General features: G+C 44.2%; 1 protein-coding gene across 1 annotated transcript in view; it reads left to right on the forward strand.

The window, feature by feature from the left end:
- The window catches only part of LOC144680096 (disintegrin and metalloproteinase domain-containing protein 12-like), a 268,407-nt gene that overhangs the window by 243,205 nt on the left and 4,908 nt on the right, over positions 1-20,294 (forward strand). The window contains exon 23 of the mRNA XM_078541258.1: positions 6,625-6,694. Within this exon, the coding sequence (XP_078397384.1) occupies positions 6,625-6,682 (58 nt within the window). The 3' untranslated portion in view covers positions 6,683-6,694. The remainder of the gene's footprint in view (positions 1-6,624; positions 6,695-20,294) is intronic.

The following is a 20,294-nucleotide window of genomic DNA, read 5'->3' on the forward strand; positions in this document are numbered from 1 at the left end:
GAGACTAGTGTAGAAATTGCAGGGGCCCTGGCAGAAATATTTAAAATGTCCTTAGCCATGGGTGAGGTGCCGGAGGATTGGAGGGTAGCTCATGTTGTTCCGTTGTTTAAAAAAGGCTCCAAAAGTAAACCAGGTAATTACAGGCCAGTGAGCCTGACGTCAGTAGTAGGTAAGTTATTGGAAGGTGTTCTGAGAGATTAGATATATAATTATTTGGACAGCCAAGGGCTGATTAAGGATAGTCAGCATGGCTTTGTGCGTGGTAGGTCGTGTTTAACGAACCTTGTAGAATTTTTCGAGGAGGTTACCAAGAAAGTAGATGAAGGAAAGGCTGTGGATGTTGTCTACATGGACTTTAGTAAGGCCTTTGATAAGGTCCCACATGGGAGGTTAGTTCAGAAGTTTCAGACGCTTGGTATCCATGGAGAGGTTGTAAACTGGATTCGAAATTGGCTTTGTGGGAGAAGACAGAGAGTGGTATTGGATGATTGCTTCTCAGACTGGAGGCCTGTGACTAGTGGTGTGCCTCAGGGATCTGTACTGGGACCATTGTTGTTTGTTGTCTATATCAATGATTTGGATGATAATGTGGTAAATTGGATCAGCAAGTTTGCTGATGACACTAAGATTGGAGGTGTTGTGGACAGCGAGGAAGGCTTTCAAAGCTTGCAGAGAGATCTGGACCAACTGGAAAAATGGGCCAGAAAATAGCTGATGGAATTTAATGCGGAAAAGTGTGAGGTGTTACATTTTGGAAGGTCAAACCAAGGTAGGACATACACAGTAAATGGTAGGGCACTGAGGAGTGCGGAGGAACAAAGGGATCTGGGAGTTCAGATACATAATTCCCTGAAAGTGGCGTCACAGGTAGACAAGGTTGTAAAGAAAGCTTTTGGCATACTGGCCTTCATAAATCAAAGTATTGAGTATAGGAGTTGGGATGTTATGGTGAAGTTGTATAAGACATTGGTGAGGCCAACTTTGGAGTATTGTGTGCAGTTCTGGTCGCCTAACTACAGGAAGGATATCAATAAGATTGGGAGGGTGCAGAGATTTACTAGGATGTTGTCGGGTCTTAAGGAGTTGAGTTACAGGAAAAGATTAAAGAGGTTAGGACTTTATTCCTTGGAGTGTAGAAGAATGAGGGGAGATATGATAGAAGTTTACAAAATGATGAAGGGTATAGACAGAGTAAATGCGAGTAGGCTCTTTTCACTTAGATTAGGAGAAATAAACACAAGGGGACATGGCTTTAGGGTGAAAGGGGAAAGGTTTAGGGGGAACATTAGGGGAACTTCTTCACTCAGAGAGTGGTGAGAGTGTGGAACGAGCTACCATCTGACGTGGTAAATTCTTAAGTTTTAAGAATAAATTAAATAGATACATGGATGGGAGAGGTCTGGAGGGTTATGGACTAGGTGCAGGTCAATTGGACTAGCGGAATAATATTTCAGCACAGACTAGAAGGGCCAAATGGCCTGTTTTCTGTGCTGTAGTGTTCTATGGTTCTATGGTTCACTCAGTTTATCCAAATCACACTGAAGCATCTCTGCATCCTCCTCACAGCTCACCCTCCCACCCAGCTTTGTGTCATCTGCAAATTTGGAGATATTACATTCAATTCCCTCATCTAAATCATTAATATATATTGTGAATAACTGGGGTCCCAGCACCAATCCCTGCAGTACCCCACTAGTCACTGCCTGCCATTCGGAAAAAGACCCATTTATTCCTACTCTTTGTTTCCTGTCTGCCAACCAGTTTTCTATCCATCTCAATACACCAGCCCCAATCCCATGCACTTTAATTTGACGCGCCAATCTCTTATGTGGGGCTTTGCCGAAAGCCTTCTGAAAGTCCAAATAAACCACATCCACTGGCGCACCCTCATCAACTCTTCTAGTTACATCCTCAAAAAATTCCAGTAGATTTGTCAAGCATGATTTCCCTTTCATAAATCCATGCCGACTCTGTCCGATTCTGCCACTGTTTTCCACGTGCTCAGCTATTTAATCTTTTATAATGGACTCTAGAATTTTCCTCACTACCGACGTCAGACTGACTGGTCTAGAATTCCCTATTTTCTCTCTGCCTCCCTTTTTAAATAGTGGGGTTACATTAGCTACCCTCCGATCTGTAGGAATTGTTCCAGAGTCTATAGAATCTCAGAAGATGACCACCAATGCATCCACTATTTCTAGGGCCACTTCCTTAAATACTCTGGGATGTAGATTATCAGACCCTGGGGATTTAACGGCCTTCAATCCCATCAATTTCTCCAACACCATTTCCCTACTAATACTGATTTCTTTCAGTTCCTCCCTCTCACTAATCCCTGTGCTCCCCAACGTTTATGGTATGTTATTAGTGTCCACCTTTGTGAAGACAGAACCAAAGTATTTATTTAGTTGGTCAGCCATTTCTTTGTTCCCCATTACAAATTCCCCTGTTTCTGACTGTAAGGGACCTACATTTGTCTTCACCAATCTTTTTCTCTTCACATACCTATAGAAACTTTTACAATCAGTTTATATGTTCTCCGCAAGCTTACTCTCATACTCTATTTGCCCCTTCTTAATCAATCCCTTGGTCCTCCTTTGCCGAATTCTAAACTGCTCCCAATCCTCAGGTCTGTTGTTTTTTCTGGCCAATTTGTATGCCTCTTCCTTGTATCTAATACTATCTCTAATTTCCCTTGTAAGACATGGTTTGGCCACCTTTCCTGTTTTACTTTTGCACCAGACAGGAATAAACAATTGTTGCAGTTCACCCATGTGCTCTTTGAATGTTTTCCATCGCCTATCCACCGTCATCCCTTTAAGTAACGTTCCCAATCCATCAAAGCCAACTCTCGCCTCATACCATCGTAGTTTCCTTTATTAAGAATCAGGACCCTAGTGTCAGAATCAATTACGTCACCCTCCATCTTGTTGAAGAATTTTATCATATTATGGTCGCTCATCCCCAAGGGGCCTCGCACAACTAGATTGCCAATTATTCCTTTCTCATTACACAATACCCAGCCTAGGATGGCCTGTTCTCTCATTGGTTCCTCAATGTATTGGTCCAGAAAACCATCCCGTATACACTCCAGGAATTCCTCCTCTATGGTATTGTTGCTAATGTGATTTGCCCAATCTATATGCAAATTAAAGTCACCCATAATTACAGATGTTCTTTTATTGCATGCGTCTCTAATTTCCTGTTTAATGCCATTCCCAACATCACCACTACATTTGGGGGTCTATATACAACCCCTACTAACATTTTTTGCCTCTTAATGTTTCTCAGTTCTACCCATACAGATTGCACATCGTCGGAGCTAATATCTTTCCTCACTATTGCATTAAGTTCCTCTTTAACCAGCAATGCAACTCCACCGCCTTTTCCTTTTTGTCTGTCCTTCCTAAATACTGAATACCCCTGGATGTTCAGTTGCCATCCCTGGTCACCCTGCAGCCATGTAATTGCGCAAGGATGGGGGCAGGTCAGAAAGTTGCACAGAATACAAAAAACAGCAAAGAATGATGAAAAGATTAATAAGGAGGTAAAAAAATAGAGTAAAAGAGAATGCGAGCTAGAAATATAAAGACAGATAGTAAGAGTTTCTCTAGATATTTTTAAAAGGAAAGAGTTAACAATGTGATCCTGGGGAATTGATAATGGAAAATAAGGAGATGGCAAATGAATTGAACGGGTATCTGGCATTGATCTTCGCTGTAGAGAATACAATACCAATCCAGCAAGAGCTGTAAATCAGGAGGGAGGGAGGAACTCAAGAAAATTACAATCACCAGGGAAGTGATACTGAGCAAATTGTTGGAACTGTGGGCTGACAAATCCCCCGGCCCTGATAGACTTCATCCTAGGATCTTAAACAAAGTGGCTAGTGAGATAGCTGATGCGTTGGTTTTAATTTTCCTAAATTCCCTAGATTCAGAGAAGGTTCTATTAGATTGGAAAATAGTGAATGTAACTCCTTTATTCAAAAAGGAGGGGAGACAGAAAGCAGGAAAATACAGGCGAGTTAGCTCAATGTCTTGTCATCAGGGAAATTGTTCGAAGCTATTATTAAAATGTTATGGCAGGGCACTTAGAAAAATTCAAGGTAACCTGACCAAGTCAACATGGTTTTGTGAGAGAGAAATCATTTTTGGACAATTTATTGGAGTTCTTGAAGCTATGGATAAAGGGGAACCGATGGATGGACTGTTTTTGGATATCCAGAAGGCATTTGATAAGGGGCCACAACAAAGATTGTTTCAGAAAATAAAAGCTCATGGCGTATGAGGTAACCAAGTGGCATGGATAGAAGATTGGCTAGCTAACAGGAAACAGAGAGTAGGCATAAATGGGTCATTTTCTGGTTGGCAAGATTTAATGAATGGTCGACCACAGGGATCAATGCTGAGGCCTCAACTTTTTAAAATTTATATACATGATGAAGAGACCAAAGGAATCATTGTTAAATTTGCTGATGACACAAATATAGGTAGGAAAGTAAGTTGTGAAGGGTACAAAGCGACATAGGTAGGTTAAGTGAGTGGGCAAAAATCTGGTAAATGGAGTAGAATGTGAGAAAGTGGGAAATTGTCCATTTTGGCAGGAAGAATATAAAAGCATACTATCTAAATGGTGAGAGATTGCAGAGCTCTGAGACTCAGAGGGATCTGGGTGTCCTAGTGCATGAATCACAAAAGGTTCATATGCAGGTGCAGCAAGTAATTAAGAAAGCTAATGGAACATTAATGTTCATTGTGAGGGGAATTGAATACAAATGTAGAAAGGCTATGTTTCAGTTATACAGGACATTGGTGAGACCACATCTGGAGTAGTGTGTACAGTACTGGTCTCCTTATTTAAGGAAAGATGTAAATGCATTGGAAGCTGTTCAGAGAAGGTTTACCAGATTAATACGTGGAATGGCAAAGGTTGTCTTATGATGAAAGGTTGGACAGGTTAGGCTTGTACCCACTGGTGTTCAGAAGAGTAAGAGACAACTTGATCGAAAATTTTAAGAGCCTGAGGAGTCTTGACAGGGTTGATGTGAAGAGGATGTTTCTGCTTGTGGGAGAATCTAGAATTAGGGGTCACTGTTTAAAAATAAGGGTCACCGATATAAGACAGAGATGAGGAGAATTTTTTTTCTCTCAAAGGGGCGAGAGTTTTTGGAACTCTCTTCCTCAAAAGGCGGTGGAAGCAGAGTCTTTGAATATTTTTAAAGCAGAGATAGATTGTCTATAAGCAAGGGAGTGAAAGGTTATCGATAGGCGGGAATGTGGAATTGAGGTTACACACAGATCAGCCATAGTCTTATTGAATGGTGGAGTGGGCTTGAGGTGCTGAGTGGCCTTCTCCTGCTCCTAATCCATATGTTTGTATAAGGGAGTTCCAGGATTTTGACCCAGAGATTGTGAAGGAATGCAATATGCACTTGGATGGGGAGAATCCAGTTGTGCTGCACATGTGAACCAATGACACGGGTATGATAATGAATTGCAGGAATTTGAGGAGATAGATTGACTTTAAAAAGCAAACTTCAAATCTCTGGATTACTACCTGATCCTCTGTAGGGTAATGAAGATCCGTGAATTGAACTTGTGGGTCAATGAGTGGTGTGTGATTTGGGTGTTTTGATTCATAAAGCCCTAGCACCAGTGCTGGGGAAAGTGATAGCTTCTCCCATTAATCTGGATAATGTTTGGCTGTTTTGATCCTGTGACAATCCTGGAGAGTAAGGATCAACAGGGGAGAACTGTTAGCATCTGCTTGGGGACCACAGTTGGTTTTAATGCCACCATTACAGTCTATCTTGCCATCTGGGTTGAGCCTTACTTTGGAGTCAGATTGGAGGGTTACAGTGAGTTATTGGAGTTTAGAGCCTGCTTTACATTTTTACCCCTGGCCTACCATGCAGCTGAAATTTGGGCCATGCCTAGATATCAAGGAGTAATTTTCTGACATTGTGATTTTTGTGAAAAACACACATTGGGAATTCAGGTGCAGGTTGGGTATAATATTCCTGCTGTTGATTAACAATCAAAATTCCAGATTCCAACATGCATTTCTGATAGATAAGGTTTCTCACTGGATGCGCAAAGTTATAAAATAGTCTAAAACAAAAACAGAAACAGAAATACCTGGAAAAACTCAGCAGTTTTTCAACAGAAGGGTCATGAGGACTCGAAAGGTCAACTGTGCTCTTCTCCGCCGATGCTGCCAGACCTGCTGAGTTTTTCCAGGTATTTCTGTTTCTGTTTTTGTTTTGGATTTCCAACATCCACAGTTTTTTGCTTTTATAAAATAGTCCGTTTGGTATTCACAAAATATTCCTTCAGTGCATTTTCAGCAGAGATGTCAGGGAAGGATTTGAACAGCTTGAACATCTTGTGGAAGTACAAATGAAAGAAAACAGACACTGCTCTTACTCACCTCCTAAAGAAACTCCCTCCCTAACAGCACTATGCTCACCAGCACCTTCTCAAGGGCAATTAGGGATGGGCAAAAAATGCTGCCGGCAACACCCACATTCAAGAGCAGTTAAGAAAAATCACAATATAGCAAGAGAGGAAAATAGAACCTTCCAGAATACAGCAAACTCATAGTGATTTCTTTTCCATTTAGCCCAGACATTGATACCTCCACTACACTGCAATATCCACTCCCGAATACCAAAGTCTGACACCCTGACCTGGTAAGTAACTGAACTATTTCTAATACACATTCACTGTTCCAAAGATAAAAGAGTTGGTTGAAGCCAACTGGTCAGCGATGAAATGTTGGCAATAGGGCCAAATATCCTGTATATCCTGTAGAGGTTTTGTGGTTGAAACTTCATCCTGCCAGTTGCCCTGTCTCATGTCACATGGTATTGGACATTTAAGTACCAAAATTCTGACACCCACCACCCAGGACAAGGGCAGCAGGTAAGCAGGTACATGAGAACATCATCACCTCGAACTTCTCCTCAAAGTCACACATCATCCTGACTTGGAGATATATCAACATTCCTTCAATCACTGAGACTCTATACCTCAGTGAGCCTTGGGACTCTATACCTAACAGCCATGTTGGGTGCCTTCACCACACATCATCTCAAGGGCAACCAGACATAGACAATAAATGTTGGTCTTGCTAACAACTCCCAAGCTCCAAGAATGAATTAGAAATAAAATCTCGGGTGGGTGAGTTGTGATGCGTGCCTCAGGCTGAAGGGGAAAAAGTTGCTTTGGCCTCTTGCCATAGCATGAGTAATCCTGTAATGACATGGGAATTAGTTTTGTAATGCAGTCACTCACTCTGTGGCCATAACAATTCCTTCCTTATTTGGGTTGTCATATTGAACAAGGGGAGACAGTGGTGTTGTGGTAATGTCACTGGACGAGCAATCCAGAGGCCCAGGCTAATGCTCTGGAGACACAGCAGTTGGTGGAACAAAAACTAGTCTCAGTAATAGTAACCACGTCACCATTGTTGATTGTTGTAAAAACTCATCTGTTTCACTAATGTCCTTTAGGGAAGCAAACCTGTCATCCTTAACTGGTCTGGCCTACATGGGACTCCAGACCCAAAGCAGTGTGGTTGACTCTTGCCTGCCCTCTAAAATTGCCGAGCAGTTGTATCAAACCGCTAAAAAGTCATAAACGAATAAAACTGGATGGACCACCCGGCATCAATTTGAGAGGAAAAAGGTGGAATCAAATGTAACGGTATTACAGTTGAATAAAGGCAACTACAGAGGCATGAGGGAGGAGCTGGCCAGAATTGACTGGGAGATGAGCCTAGCAAGAAAGACAGTGGAACAGCAATGGCAGGAGTTTCTGGGAGTAATTTGGGAGACACAGCAAAAATTCATCCCTAGGAAGAAGAAGCATACTAAAGGGAGGACGAGGCAACCATGGCTGACAAGGGAAGTCAGGGACAGCATAAAAGCTAAAGAGAAAGTATACAATGTGGCGAAGAGCAGTGGGAAACCAGGGGATTGGGAAGCCTACAAAGACCAACAGAGGACAACTAAAAAAGAAATAAGGAGGGAGAAGATTAAATATGAGGGTAAACTAGCCAGTAATATAAAAGAAGATTGCAAGAGTTTTTTTAGATTTATAAAGGGTAAGAGAGAGGCAAAAGTGGACATTGGGCCACTGGAAAATGACGCTGGAGAAGTAGTAGTGGGGAACAAAGAAATGGTGGAGGAACTGAATAGGTAGTTTGCGTCAGTCTTCACGGAGGAAGACACGAGTAACATCCCCAAAGTTCAAGAGAGTTGGGGGGCAGAGGTGAGTATGGTGGCCATTACCAAGGAGAAAGTGCTAGGAAAACTGAAAGGTCTGAAGGTGGATAAATCACCTGGACCAGATGGATTACACCCCAGAGTTCTGAAGGAGATAGCTGAAGAGATAGTGGAGGCGTTAGTGGTGATCGTTCAGGAATCACTGGAGTCAGGGAGGGTCCCAGAGGACTGGAAAATCGCTAATGTAACCCCCCTGTTTAAGAAGGGAGTGAGGCAAAAGACGGGAAATTACAGGCCGATTAGTCTGACCTCGGTCGTTGGTAAGATTTTAGAGTCCATTATTAAGGATGAGATTTCAGAATACTTGGAAGTGCATGGTAAAATAGGGCAAAGTCAGCATGGTTTCATCAAGGGGAGGTCATGCCTGACAAATCTGTTAGAATTCTTTGAGGAGGTAACGAGTAGGTTAGACAAAGGAGAGCCAATGGATGTTATCTACTTGGACTTCCAGAAGGCCTTTGACAAGGTGCCGCACAGGAGGCTGCTCACTAAGATAAGAGCCCATGGTGTTAGAGGCAAGGTACTAGCATGGATAGAAGATTGGCTGTCTGGCAGGAGGCAGAGAGTGGGGATAAGGGGGTCCTTCTCAGGATGGCAGCCGGTGACTAGTGGAGTTCCGCAAGGGTCAGTATTGGGACCACAACTTTTCACTTTATCCATTAATGATCTAGATGAAGGAACTGAGGGCATCTGGCTAAGTTTGTAGATGATACAAAGATAGGTGGAGGGACAGGTAGTATTGAGGAGGCGGGGAGGCTGCAGAAGGACTTAGACAGGTTAGGAGAATGGGCAAAGAAGTGGCAGATGGAATACAGCATGGGGAAGTGTGAGGTCATGCACTTTGGTAGGAAGAATAGAGGCATAGACTATTTTCTAAATGGGGAGAGAATTCAGAAATCTGGAGTGCAAAGGGACTTGGGAGTCCTAATCCAGGATTCTCTTAAGGTTAACTTGCAGGTTGAGTTGCTAGTTAGGAAGGCAGATGCAATGTTGGCATTTATTTCGAGAGGACTAGAATATGAAAGCAGGGATGTGCTGCTGAGGCTTTATAAGGCTCTGGTCAGACCAAATTTAGAATATTGTGAGCAATTTTGGGCCCGTATCTCAGGAAGGATGTGCTGGACCTGGAGGGGGTCCAGAGGAGGTTCACGAGAACGATCCCAGGAATGAAAGGCTTAACATATGAGGAACGTTTGAGGACTCTGGGTCTATCCTCGATGGAGTTTAGAAGGATGAGGGGGGATCTGATTGAAACTTACAGAATACTGAAAGGGCTAGATAGAGTGGACGTGGGGAAGATGTTTCCATTAGTAGGAGAGACTAGGACCCGAGGGCACAGCCTCAGAGTAAAGGGAAGGCCTTTTAGAACAGAGATGAGGAGAAACATCTTTAGCCAGAGAGTGGTGAATCTATGGAATTCATTGCCACAGAAGGCTGTGGAGGCCAGGTCATTGAGTGTTTTTAAGGCCGAGATAGATAGGTTCTTGATTGGTAAGGGGATCAAAGGTTACGGGGAGAATGGGGTGAGAAACTTATCAACCATGATCGAATGGCGTAGCAGACTCGATGGGCCGAATGGCCTAATTTCTGCTCCTATGTCTTATGGTCTTATGGTCTTATCAACCTAGAAAACAACAATAGCAAACCCAGCCCTGTTGATCTTCCAAAGTCCTCCTTACTAACACTTGAGGGCTTGTGCCAAAATTGGGAGAGCTGTCTCACAGACTGGTCAAGCAACAGCCTGACATAGTCATCCTCACAGTGCTGTTAGGAAGGGAGTTCCAGGATTTTGACCCAGCGACAGTGAAGGAACAGCAATATATTTCCAAGTCAGGATGGTGAGTGACTTGGAGGGGAACATCCAGGTGGTGGTGTTCCCATCTATCTGCTGCTCTTGTTCTTCTAGGTGGTAGTGGTCGTGGGTTTGGAAGGTGCTGTCTAAGGAGCCTTGGTGAACTCCTGCAGTGCATCTTGTAACTGCTGTTACTGTGTGTCTGTGGTGGAGGGAATGAACGTTGGTGGATGTGGTGCCAATCAAGCGGCTGCTTTGCCCTGGATGGTGTCAAGCTTCTTGAGTGTTGTGGGAGCTGCACTCATCCAGGCAAATGGAGAGTATTCCATCACACTCCTGACTTGTGCCTTGTAGATGGTGGAGAGGCTTTGGAGAGTCAGGAGGTGAGTTACTCATCACAGGATTCCTAGCCTCTGACCTGTTCTTGTAGCCACAGTATTTATATGGCTGGTCCAGTTCAGTTTCTGGTCAATGGTAACCCCCAGGACGTTCATAGTGGGGGAGTCAGTGATGGTAATGCCATTGAATGTCAAAGGGTGATGGTTGGATTCTTTATTGTTGGAGATTGTCATTGCCTGACACTTGTATGCCGTGAATGTTACTTGCCACTTGTCAGCCCAAGCCTGGATATTGTCCAGGTCTTGCTGCATTTGGACATGGACTGCTTCAGTATCTGAGGAGTCACGAATGGTGAACATTGTGCAATCATCAGCGAACATCCCCACTTCTGACCTTATGATGGAAGGAAGGTCATTGATGAAGCAGCTGAAGATGGTTGGGCCAAGGACACTACCCTGAGGAACTCCTGCAGTGATGTCCTGGAGCTGAGATGATTGACCTCCAACAACCACAACCATCTCTCTTTGTGCTAGGTATGACTCCAACCAGCGGACAGTTTTCCCCCTGATTCCCATTGACTCCAGTTTTGCTAGGGCTCCTTGATGCCACACTCGGTCAAATGGTATCTTGATGTGAAGGGCAGTCACTCTCACCTCACCTCGGGAGTTTAGCTTGTTTGTCCATGTTTGAACCAAGACTGTAATGAGGTCAGGAGCTGAGTGGCCCTCACAGGCAGTGAGCAGGTGCTTGATAGCACTGTTGATGACATCTTCCATTACTTTACTGATGATGGAGAGTATATTCATGGGGCGGTAATTGGGTGGGTTGGATTTGTGCTGCTTTTTGTGTATAGGACATACCTGGGCAATTTTCTACATATCCAGGTAGATGCCAACATTGTAACTGTACTGGAACAGCTTGGCTAGGGGTGCAGCAAGTTCTGGAGCACAAGTCTTCAGCACTATTGCCATCTTCAGCTCCTTCATCAATGACCTTCCTTCCACCATAAGGTCAGAAGTGGGGATGTTCGCTGATGATTGCACAATGTTCAGGACCATTTGCGACTCCTTAGATTCCTCTGGCACCACCCCTGAGTCTAGGGAAGACTAAAAGATTATGGCCAGTGCCCCTGCAATTTCTACTCTCACTTCCTTCAATATCCTTGGATGTATCTCATCCAGTCCCGGTGCCTTGTCAACTTTAAATACCAACCATTTGTTCAACACGTCCTCCTTATCAATTTTGAACCCTTCTAGTGACTAAGTTTCATAGAAACATAGAAACTAGGAGCAGGAGGAGGCCATTCGGCCCTTCGAGCCTGCTCCGCCATTCATTATGATCATGGCTGATCATCCAACTCAATAGCCTGCTCCCGCTTTCTCCCCATATCCTTTGATCCCTTTCGCCCCAAGAGCTATATCTAACTCCTTCTTGAAAACATGCAATGTTTTAGCCTCAACTACTTTCTGTGGTAATGAATTCCACAGGCTCCCCACTCTCTGGGTGAAGGAATTTCTCCTCATCTCAGTCCTAAATGGTCTACCCCATATCCTCAGACTGTGACCCCGGGTTCTGGACTCCCCTACCATCAGGAACATCCTTCCTGCATCTGCCTGTCTAGTCCTGTTAGAGCTTTATAGGTTTCTATGAAATCCCCCCTCATTCTTCTGAACTCCAGCGAATATAATCCTAACCGACTCAATCTCTCCTCATATGTCAGTCCTGCCATCCCAGAAATCAGTCTAGTAAACCTTTGCTGCACTCCCTCTATAGCAAGACCATCCTTCCTCAGATAAGGAGACCAAAACTGCACACAATATTCTAGGTATGGACTCACCAAGGCCCTGTATAATTGCAGCAAGACACCCCTGTTCCTGTACACGAATTCTCTGGCTATGAAGGCCAACATACCATTTGCCTTCTTTACCGCCTGCTGCACCTGCATGCTTACCTTCAGCGACTGGTGTACGAGGACACCCAGGTCTCGTTGCACATTCCCCTCTCAATTTATAGCCATTCAGATAATAATCTGCCTTCCTGTTTTTGCCACCAAAATGGATAACCTCACATTTATCCACATTATAGTGCATCTGCCATGCATTTGCCCACTCACTCAGCTTGTCCAAATCACATTGAAGCATCTCTGCATCCTCCTCACAGCTCACTCTCTCACGCAACTTTGAGCCATCTGCAAATTTGGAGATATTACATTTAGTTCCCTCATCTAAATCATTAATATATATTGTGAATAACTGGGGTCCCAGCACCGATCTCTGCAGTACCCCACTAGTCACTGCCTGCCATTCGGAAATATACCCGTTTATTCCTACTCTTTGTTTCCTGTCTGCCAACCAGTTTTCTATCCATCTCAATACACTACCCCCAATCCCACGCGCTTTAATTTTACACACCAATCTCTAATGTGGGTCTTTGCCTAAAGCCTTCTGAAAGTCCAAATAAACCACATCCACTGGCTCCCCCTCATCAACTCTACTAGTTACATCCTCGAAAAATTCCAGTAGATTTATCAAGCATGATTTCGCTTTCGTGAATCCATGCTGACTGTGTCCGATTCTGCCACTGTTTTCCACGTGCTCAGCTATTAAATCTTTTGTAATGGACTCTAGAATTTTCACCACTACCGACGTCAGGCTGACTGGTCTATAATTCTCTGTTTTCTCTCTACCTCCCATTTTAAATAGTGGGTTACATTAGCTACCCTCCAATCTGTAAGAACTGTTCCAGAGTCTATAGAAGCTCGGAAGATGACCGCCAATGCATCCACTATTTCTAGGGCCACTTCCTTAAGTACTCTGGGATGTAGATTATCAGGCCCTGGGGATTTATCAGCCTTCAATCCTATCAATTTCTCCAACACCATTTCCCTACTAATACTGATTTATTTCAGTTCCTCCCTCTCACTAAACCCTGTGTTCACCAATATTTCTGGTATGTTATTAGTGTCCACCTTTGTGAAGACAGAACCAAAGTATTTATTTAGTTGGTCAGCCATTTCTTTGTTCCCCATTACAAATTCCCCTGTTTCTGACTGTAAGGGACCTACATTTGTCTTCACCAATCTTTTTCTCTTCACATACCTATAGAAACTTTTATAGTCAGTTTTTATGTTCCTCACAAGTTTACTCTCGTACTCTATTTTCCCCTTCTTAATTAATCTCTTGATTCTCCTTTGCCGAATTCTAAACTGCTCCCAATCCTCAGGTCTGTTGTTTTTTCTGGCCAATTTGTATGCCTCTTCCTTGGATCCAATACTATCTCTAATTTCCCTTGTAAGCCATGGTTTGGCCAACTTTCCTATTTTACTTTCGCACCAGACAGGAATAAATAATTGTTGTAGTTCACACATTCGCTCTTTGAACGTTTGCCATTGCCTATCCACCATCATCCCTTTAAGTAACGTTTCCCAATCCATCATAGCCAACTCTCGCCTCATACCATCGTAGTTTCCTTTATTAAGATTCAGGACCTTAGTCTCAGAATCAACTACTTCACTCTCCATCTTGATGAAGAATTCTATCATATTATGGTCGCTCAGCCCCAAGGGGCCTCGCACAACTAGATTGCCAATTATTCCTTTCTCATTACACAATACCCAGTCGAGGATGGCCTGTTCTCTCGTTGGTTCCTCAATGTATTGGTCCAGAAAAACATCCCATATACACTCCAGGAATTCCTCCTCTATGGTATTGTTACTAATTTGATTTGCCCAATCTATATGCAAATTAAAGTCACCCATAATTACAGATGTTCCTTTATTGCATGCGTCTCTAATTCCCTGTTTAATGCCATTCCCAACATCACCACCACAGGTTGGGGGTCTATATACAACCCCCACTAATGTTTTTTGCCCCTTGTTTCTCAACTCTACCCATACAGATTCCACATCATCGGAGCTAATATCTTTCCTCACTATTGCGTTAATTTCCTCTTTAACCAGCAATGCAACTCCTCCGCCTTTTCCTTTTTGTCTGTCCTTCCTAAATACTGAATACCCCTGGGTGTTCAGTTCAATCCCTGGTCACCCTGCAGCCATATCTCCGTAATCTCAACTATATCACACCTGTTTACATCTATTTGCGTGGTTAATTCATCCACTTTATTGCGAATGCTCCTCACGTTAAGGCACAAAGCCTTAAGGCTTGTCTTTTTAACATTACTTGTCCCATTTCCACTATTTTTCACTGAGGCCCTGTTTGATTCTTGCCCTTGATTTCTCTGACAACACTTTTCTTATTCCCCTTTCTGTCTTTTGTTCTTGTCCTTGATTCCCCCTCCTCTGACTCCTTGCGTAAGTTCCTATCCCCCTGCCATTTTAGTTTAAACCCCCCCCAACCACTCTAGCAAATGTTCCCCCGAGGACATCAGTCCCAGTCCTGCCCAGGTGTAACCCATCCAGTTTGTACTGTTCCCACCTCTCCCAGAACCGTTCCCAATGCCCCAGGAATCTGAAACCTTCCCCCTCACACCATCTCTTCAGCCACGTATTCATCCAATATATCCTGTTATTTCTACTCTAGCATGTGGCACTGGTAGTAATCCTGAGATCACTACTTTTGAGGTCCTACTTTTCAACTTACTTCCTAACTCCCTATATTCTGCTTTTAAGACCCCATCCCTTTTTTTACCTATGTCGTTTGTACCAATGTGTACCACGACCACTGGCTGTTCACCCTCCCCCTTCAGAATGTCTTCTAGCCGCTCTGAGACATCCTTGACCCTAGCACCAGGGAGGTAACATACCATCCTGGAGTCTCATTTGCGGCCACAGACATGCCTGTCTATTCCCCTTACAATTGAATCCCCTATAACTATTGCATTCCTACACTTTTAACTCCTCCCCTGTGCAGTAGAGCCAACTGTGGTGCAACAAATTTGGCTATTGCTGCTTTCCCCTGAGAGGCCATTCCCCCCAACAGTATCCAAAGCGGTATTTCTGTTCTGCAGGGGAATAGCCACAGGAGATTCCTGCACTGCCTGACTAGTCCTCTTGCTCTGCCTGTTGGTCACCCATTCCCTTCCTGCCTGAGGACTTTTAGCCTGCGGTGTGACCACCTCTCTATACGTGCTATCCACGATACTCTCCGCCTCGCGGATGCTCCACAGTGTCCTCAGCCGCCGCACCAGCTCCAAAACCCGGGCTTCCAGCAGCTGCAGCTGGAGACACTTCCTGCACACATGCTGGCCCCAGGCACTGGAAATGTTTCCGGCTTCCCACATAGAGCAGGAGGAGCACACCATGGCTTTGAGCTCTCCTGCCATGACTTACCCCTTTCAATGAAATTAAACCTTTTGGAAGATACTTAACATCAAATAATATCAATTACTCTAGGGCCCTTTTCCCTGCTCCTCGTTATTACAGAATATAGCCCTTACAAACGATGAACCACAAAATAAGACCTTAAAAACTATAGGTGATTAAAGTAGTAAATACTTACCCGACTGTGCTCACGATACTCAAAGGATTACCTCGTTCCCTCCTCACCTCCTCCCTCAGTCACCAAACTCCAACTTAAGCACTCCATTGCAGACAAAGTCAGCACTGTAAGATGGCCTGTTTTTATACTCTCTGATCTAGCCTCTGAAAGCCTGTTTAAGCCAGTTATCTAATTAACAGTTGTAGCTGCAAGCAGAGCCTGTATAAACTGGCCTAAAACTCACCTTCTTCCAACCCAAACAGCAACTTTTAGTGAATTACTAAATTAAAGAAAGATTCGGCTTTAGATAAAAATTAACCCTTAAATTCCCTCAGTCACCAAAATCCAATTTATGTACTCTACTACAGCCCAAAGCAGCACTCCAATGCAGACTGGAGTGGTTTTTTCATCTGTTAACATAGCCTGGGTAGCATCTACCTCCTTGGTAAAGACGGATGCAAAATATTCATTTAATCCCTCAGCCATGGACCCTTCGTCCATGTGTAAATTTCCTTCTAGGTCCCTAATCAGCCCTACTCCTCCTTTTACCACCCTTTTACTATTTATATGCTTATAGAAGACTTTTGGATTCCCCTTTATGTTGGCTGCTGGTATTTTCTCATAATCCCTACCATCTTCTCTAATATGCTTTTTCACCTCCCCTCTGAAGCTTCTGTGCTCCTCTTGGTTCTTAATTGTATTTTCCACCTGACACGTGTCACAAGCACACTTTTTCTTCTTTATCTTAATTCCTATCTCCTTTTCCATTTACGTATATACCTTTTAACACTGTCAAATTCCTGTGCTGTATACTTTTTAACCTGTGCTGCTTCTGTCTTTCAGAGTCACTCACTAATTCTCCATCTCCCGTTCCCTGCTCTGAATTTGCCCTCAGGTTCCCAGCCCCCTGCCAATCCAATTTAACCCACCCCTGCCGACAGCACGAGCAAATCTCCCTGCGAGGATACTCGTCCCAGTCCTGTTCAGGAGTGAATGTTTGTGGATTTGGTGCCAATCAAGCGGGCTGCTTTGTCCTGGATGGTGTCAAGCTTCTTGAGTGTTGTTGGAGCTATACTTATCCAGACAAGTGGGGAGTATTCCATCACACTCCTGACTTGTGCTTCTTGTAGATGGTGGACAGGCTTTGGGGAGTCAGGAGGTGAGTTACTCATCACAGGATACCTAACCTCTGACTTGCTCTTGTCGCCACAGTATTTATATGGCTAGTCCAGTTCAGTTTCTGGTCAATGGTAACCCCCAAGGATATTGATAGTGGGAGATTCAGTGATGGTAATGCCATTGAACATCAAGGGGCGATGGTTGGATTCTCTCTTGTTGGAGAATGTCATTGCCTGACACTTGTGTGGCGTGAATCTTGCACTCTCCTCCACTGGCTGCTAACTGCCTGTCCCAGGGTCCACCTCTCGCACTCTCCTCTAGGTGCTGTTAACTGCCTGTCTTAGGGTCCTCCTCTCGCACTCTCCTCTAGGTGCTGTTAACTGCCCGTCTTAGGGTCCTCCTCTCGCACTCTCCTCTAGGTGCTGTTAACTGCCCGTCTTAGGGTCCTCCTCTCGCACTCTCCTCTAGGTGCTGCTAACTGCCTGTCTTAGGGTCCTCCTCTCGCACTCTCCTCTAGGTGCTGTTAACTGCTTGTCCCAGGGTCCTCCTCTCGCACTCTCCTCTAGGTGCTGTTAACTGCCCGTCTTAGGGTCCTCCTCTCGCACTCTCCTCTAGGTGCTACTAACTGCCTGTCTTAGGGTCCTCCTCTCGCACTCTCCTCTAGGTGCTGTTAACTGCCTGTCCCAGGGTCCTCCTCTCGCACTCTCCTCTAGGTGCTGTTAATTGCCTGTCTTAGGGTCCTCCTCTCGCACTCTCCTCTAGGTGCTGTTAACTGCCTGTCTCAGGGTCCTCCTCTCGCACTCTCCTCTAGGTGCTGTTAACTGCCTGTCCCAGGGTCCTCCTCTCGCACTCTCCTCTAGGTGCTGTTAACTGCCTGTCTTAGGCTCCTCTTCTCGCACTCTCCTCTAGGTGCTGTTAACTGCCTGTCTTAGGGTCCTCCTCTCGCACTCTCCTCTAGGTGCTGTTAACTGCCTGTCTTAGGGTCCTCCTCTCGCACTCTCCTCTAGGTGCTGTTAATTGCCTGTCTTAGGGTCCTCCTCTCGCACTCTCCTCTAGGTGCTGTTAACTGCCTGTCCCAGGGTCCTCCTCTCGCACTCTCCTCTAGGTGCTGCTGACTGCCTGTCCCAGGGTCCTCCTCTCACACATGAGAGGAAATTACCACATGAAATGCTAATTTCAAGGAGGTGGCCATGAATATGGATTGGGGAGTTTATATTTTGGGATGATTAAGTTGAGGGTGTCTACCTGCATGCAAGAGCTGACCGTAGCCTGTTGAACTTGGCAAGATTGCAGACAAAATCCAAAGTGCATAATGTCCTAGGCCATGAGTTACAGTTTGCTGATGATGCTGCGCTGGCATCCCATGCACTTGCAGCAGCTTGTAGATTGGTTCTCCCTGGCCTGCAAGTGTTAGGAAGACGAAAGTTACGGGTCAAGACGTAGAACCACTTTCTTCCAACAATGTCAACAACCTCACTCTGGAGATCATTGACAGATTCACATACCTTGGATCAACAATTACCAGCAACCTGTCCCTTGATGCTGAAATCAGCAAGGTCAGGGTCACAGTTTTGTCTTGTTAATGTTGAGGAGTTTAGTGTGGACCAGCAGCTAAGTACTGAAAATACAAAGCTCTGTGTATACCAAGCTTGTGTTCTCAGCAGCCTCCTTTACAATCGCAAAGCATGGACAACTAATGCAATACAAGGAAAGCAGTTGAACAGCTTCCACCTCTGCTGCCTCAGAGGACTATTGGGCATCTCCTGGAAAGAGTGCAGATTATGGAAGTGTTATGACCACAGCAGATGTTATAAGCTGAGCAAGCCGGATCCCAGAGGGAAACCTGTCTTATTGATCAAAAACCTTTTTTTTGCATTTTGAAAACAAGGAGGAAAAGCCACTGACCCCAAAAACATAGAACTCCAGTAACACCTTCAGGATTTTAAACATTCAAAGATTTATCAAAAAGTAAAAAAATGCTTAAGCACATGATATTAAAGTAAAACAGTCTTAGAGAACAAAAAAATCCAGTTGGCCAAAACACACAAGTAAACTATCTTCTTAGCAACAACTCCCTTATAGATTTTAAGATCCAGTGATATTACCCAAGGCAAAGAATTGTTGTCACTTTAATAAAGGTATACCTCACGGCTCCTCAAACACTTCCACTCACATGTGGAAACCCAAAAGGTTCAGAAACAGACTGCTTTCTGACAACCAATGCTTTTCTGGCTTGAAACTGGGTGACTGCTTCAAATTCACTACTTTCCCAGTTCCTCAGCACACAGATCTGGTCTCAGGACATTTCCTCACACAGCCACCACTCGGCTAAACATCTTTCCTTCAATAACTTTTTCCCCATTCATCCCAAATTCCATTGTGCTCAACATCTCTTTGAACTCAACTTCTCCAAGTATAAAAAATCTTTTATGTTCTCCTATTGCCTCTGCTTACGGGTCAATAACATTCAAAATACCTTCCCATGTTTACCTATGAAACCTTTGTGAGTTGTCAAAGTTCCTTGTCACTTCTAACCTTCCCCTTGAAATTCAACAACTGAAAAACAAAGCCTCCACTTATCTCATCATACAAATTTTAAATACAACCTATTTACTTGTAAATCCAACCTCACCATAACCTCTCATTACAAATACATAAACTGAACAGCTTTACCCTTTGATCTCTCAGTTCTCACAGACAAGCTGCCTTTATTAACCTCCCCCAGTTTAATTAATCATGGACACACACACGTCCTTCCTTACAGAATACACCATATTCCCAAAAATATTTTTAAAATAACATCCATCATCACAGAGAGTATATTAGCATGCAGGGATTCCCAAAATGCCTGTGGGCTAAATGGATGACAGCCACATCTTCAAAGACATGAGCTATGGTGAGCTTGCTATTGGCACGAGACCAACAGGTTCCTCACATCTGCGATACAAGGGCACCTGCAAGCGAGACCTCAAGTTTACTGGGATTGGAGTCAATGCATGAGCAGTCCTTGCTACTGACTGGACTGCCTGGGGCCAAGCAGTCAGGAAGGGTATGGAAAAAGTATAGGACAAAAGAAATAACCAAATGGCAGAAAAGAGAGTCCGTCGGAAGGAAAAAACATCAGTCAGCCTCGAGCCAACATAATTCATCTGTGCCGGGTGCAGAAGGGACTGCCACTCACAAATCGGCTTCTTCAGCCACAACAGACAAAGTGACAGGGACATACAACTTGGGTGCAATCCATTGTCTCGCAAGATGGACGGATACCATCATATGAGGGCAGTGAACTCAGTTGAGAAAGAACATGATGAGTTGAGAT

The sequence above is a fragment of the Cetorhinus maximus genome, chromosome 1 (assembly GCF_964194155.1).
Source record: "Cetorhinus maximus chromosome 1, sCetMax3.hap1.1, whole genome shotgun sequence".
Taxonomy (NCBI): Eukaryota; Metazoa; Chordata; class Chondrichthyes; order Lamniformes; family Cetorhinidae; genus Cetorhinus; species Cetorhinus maximus.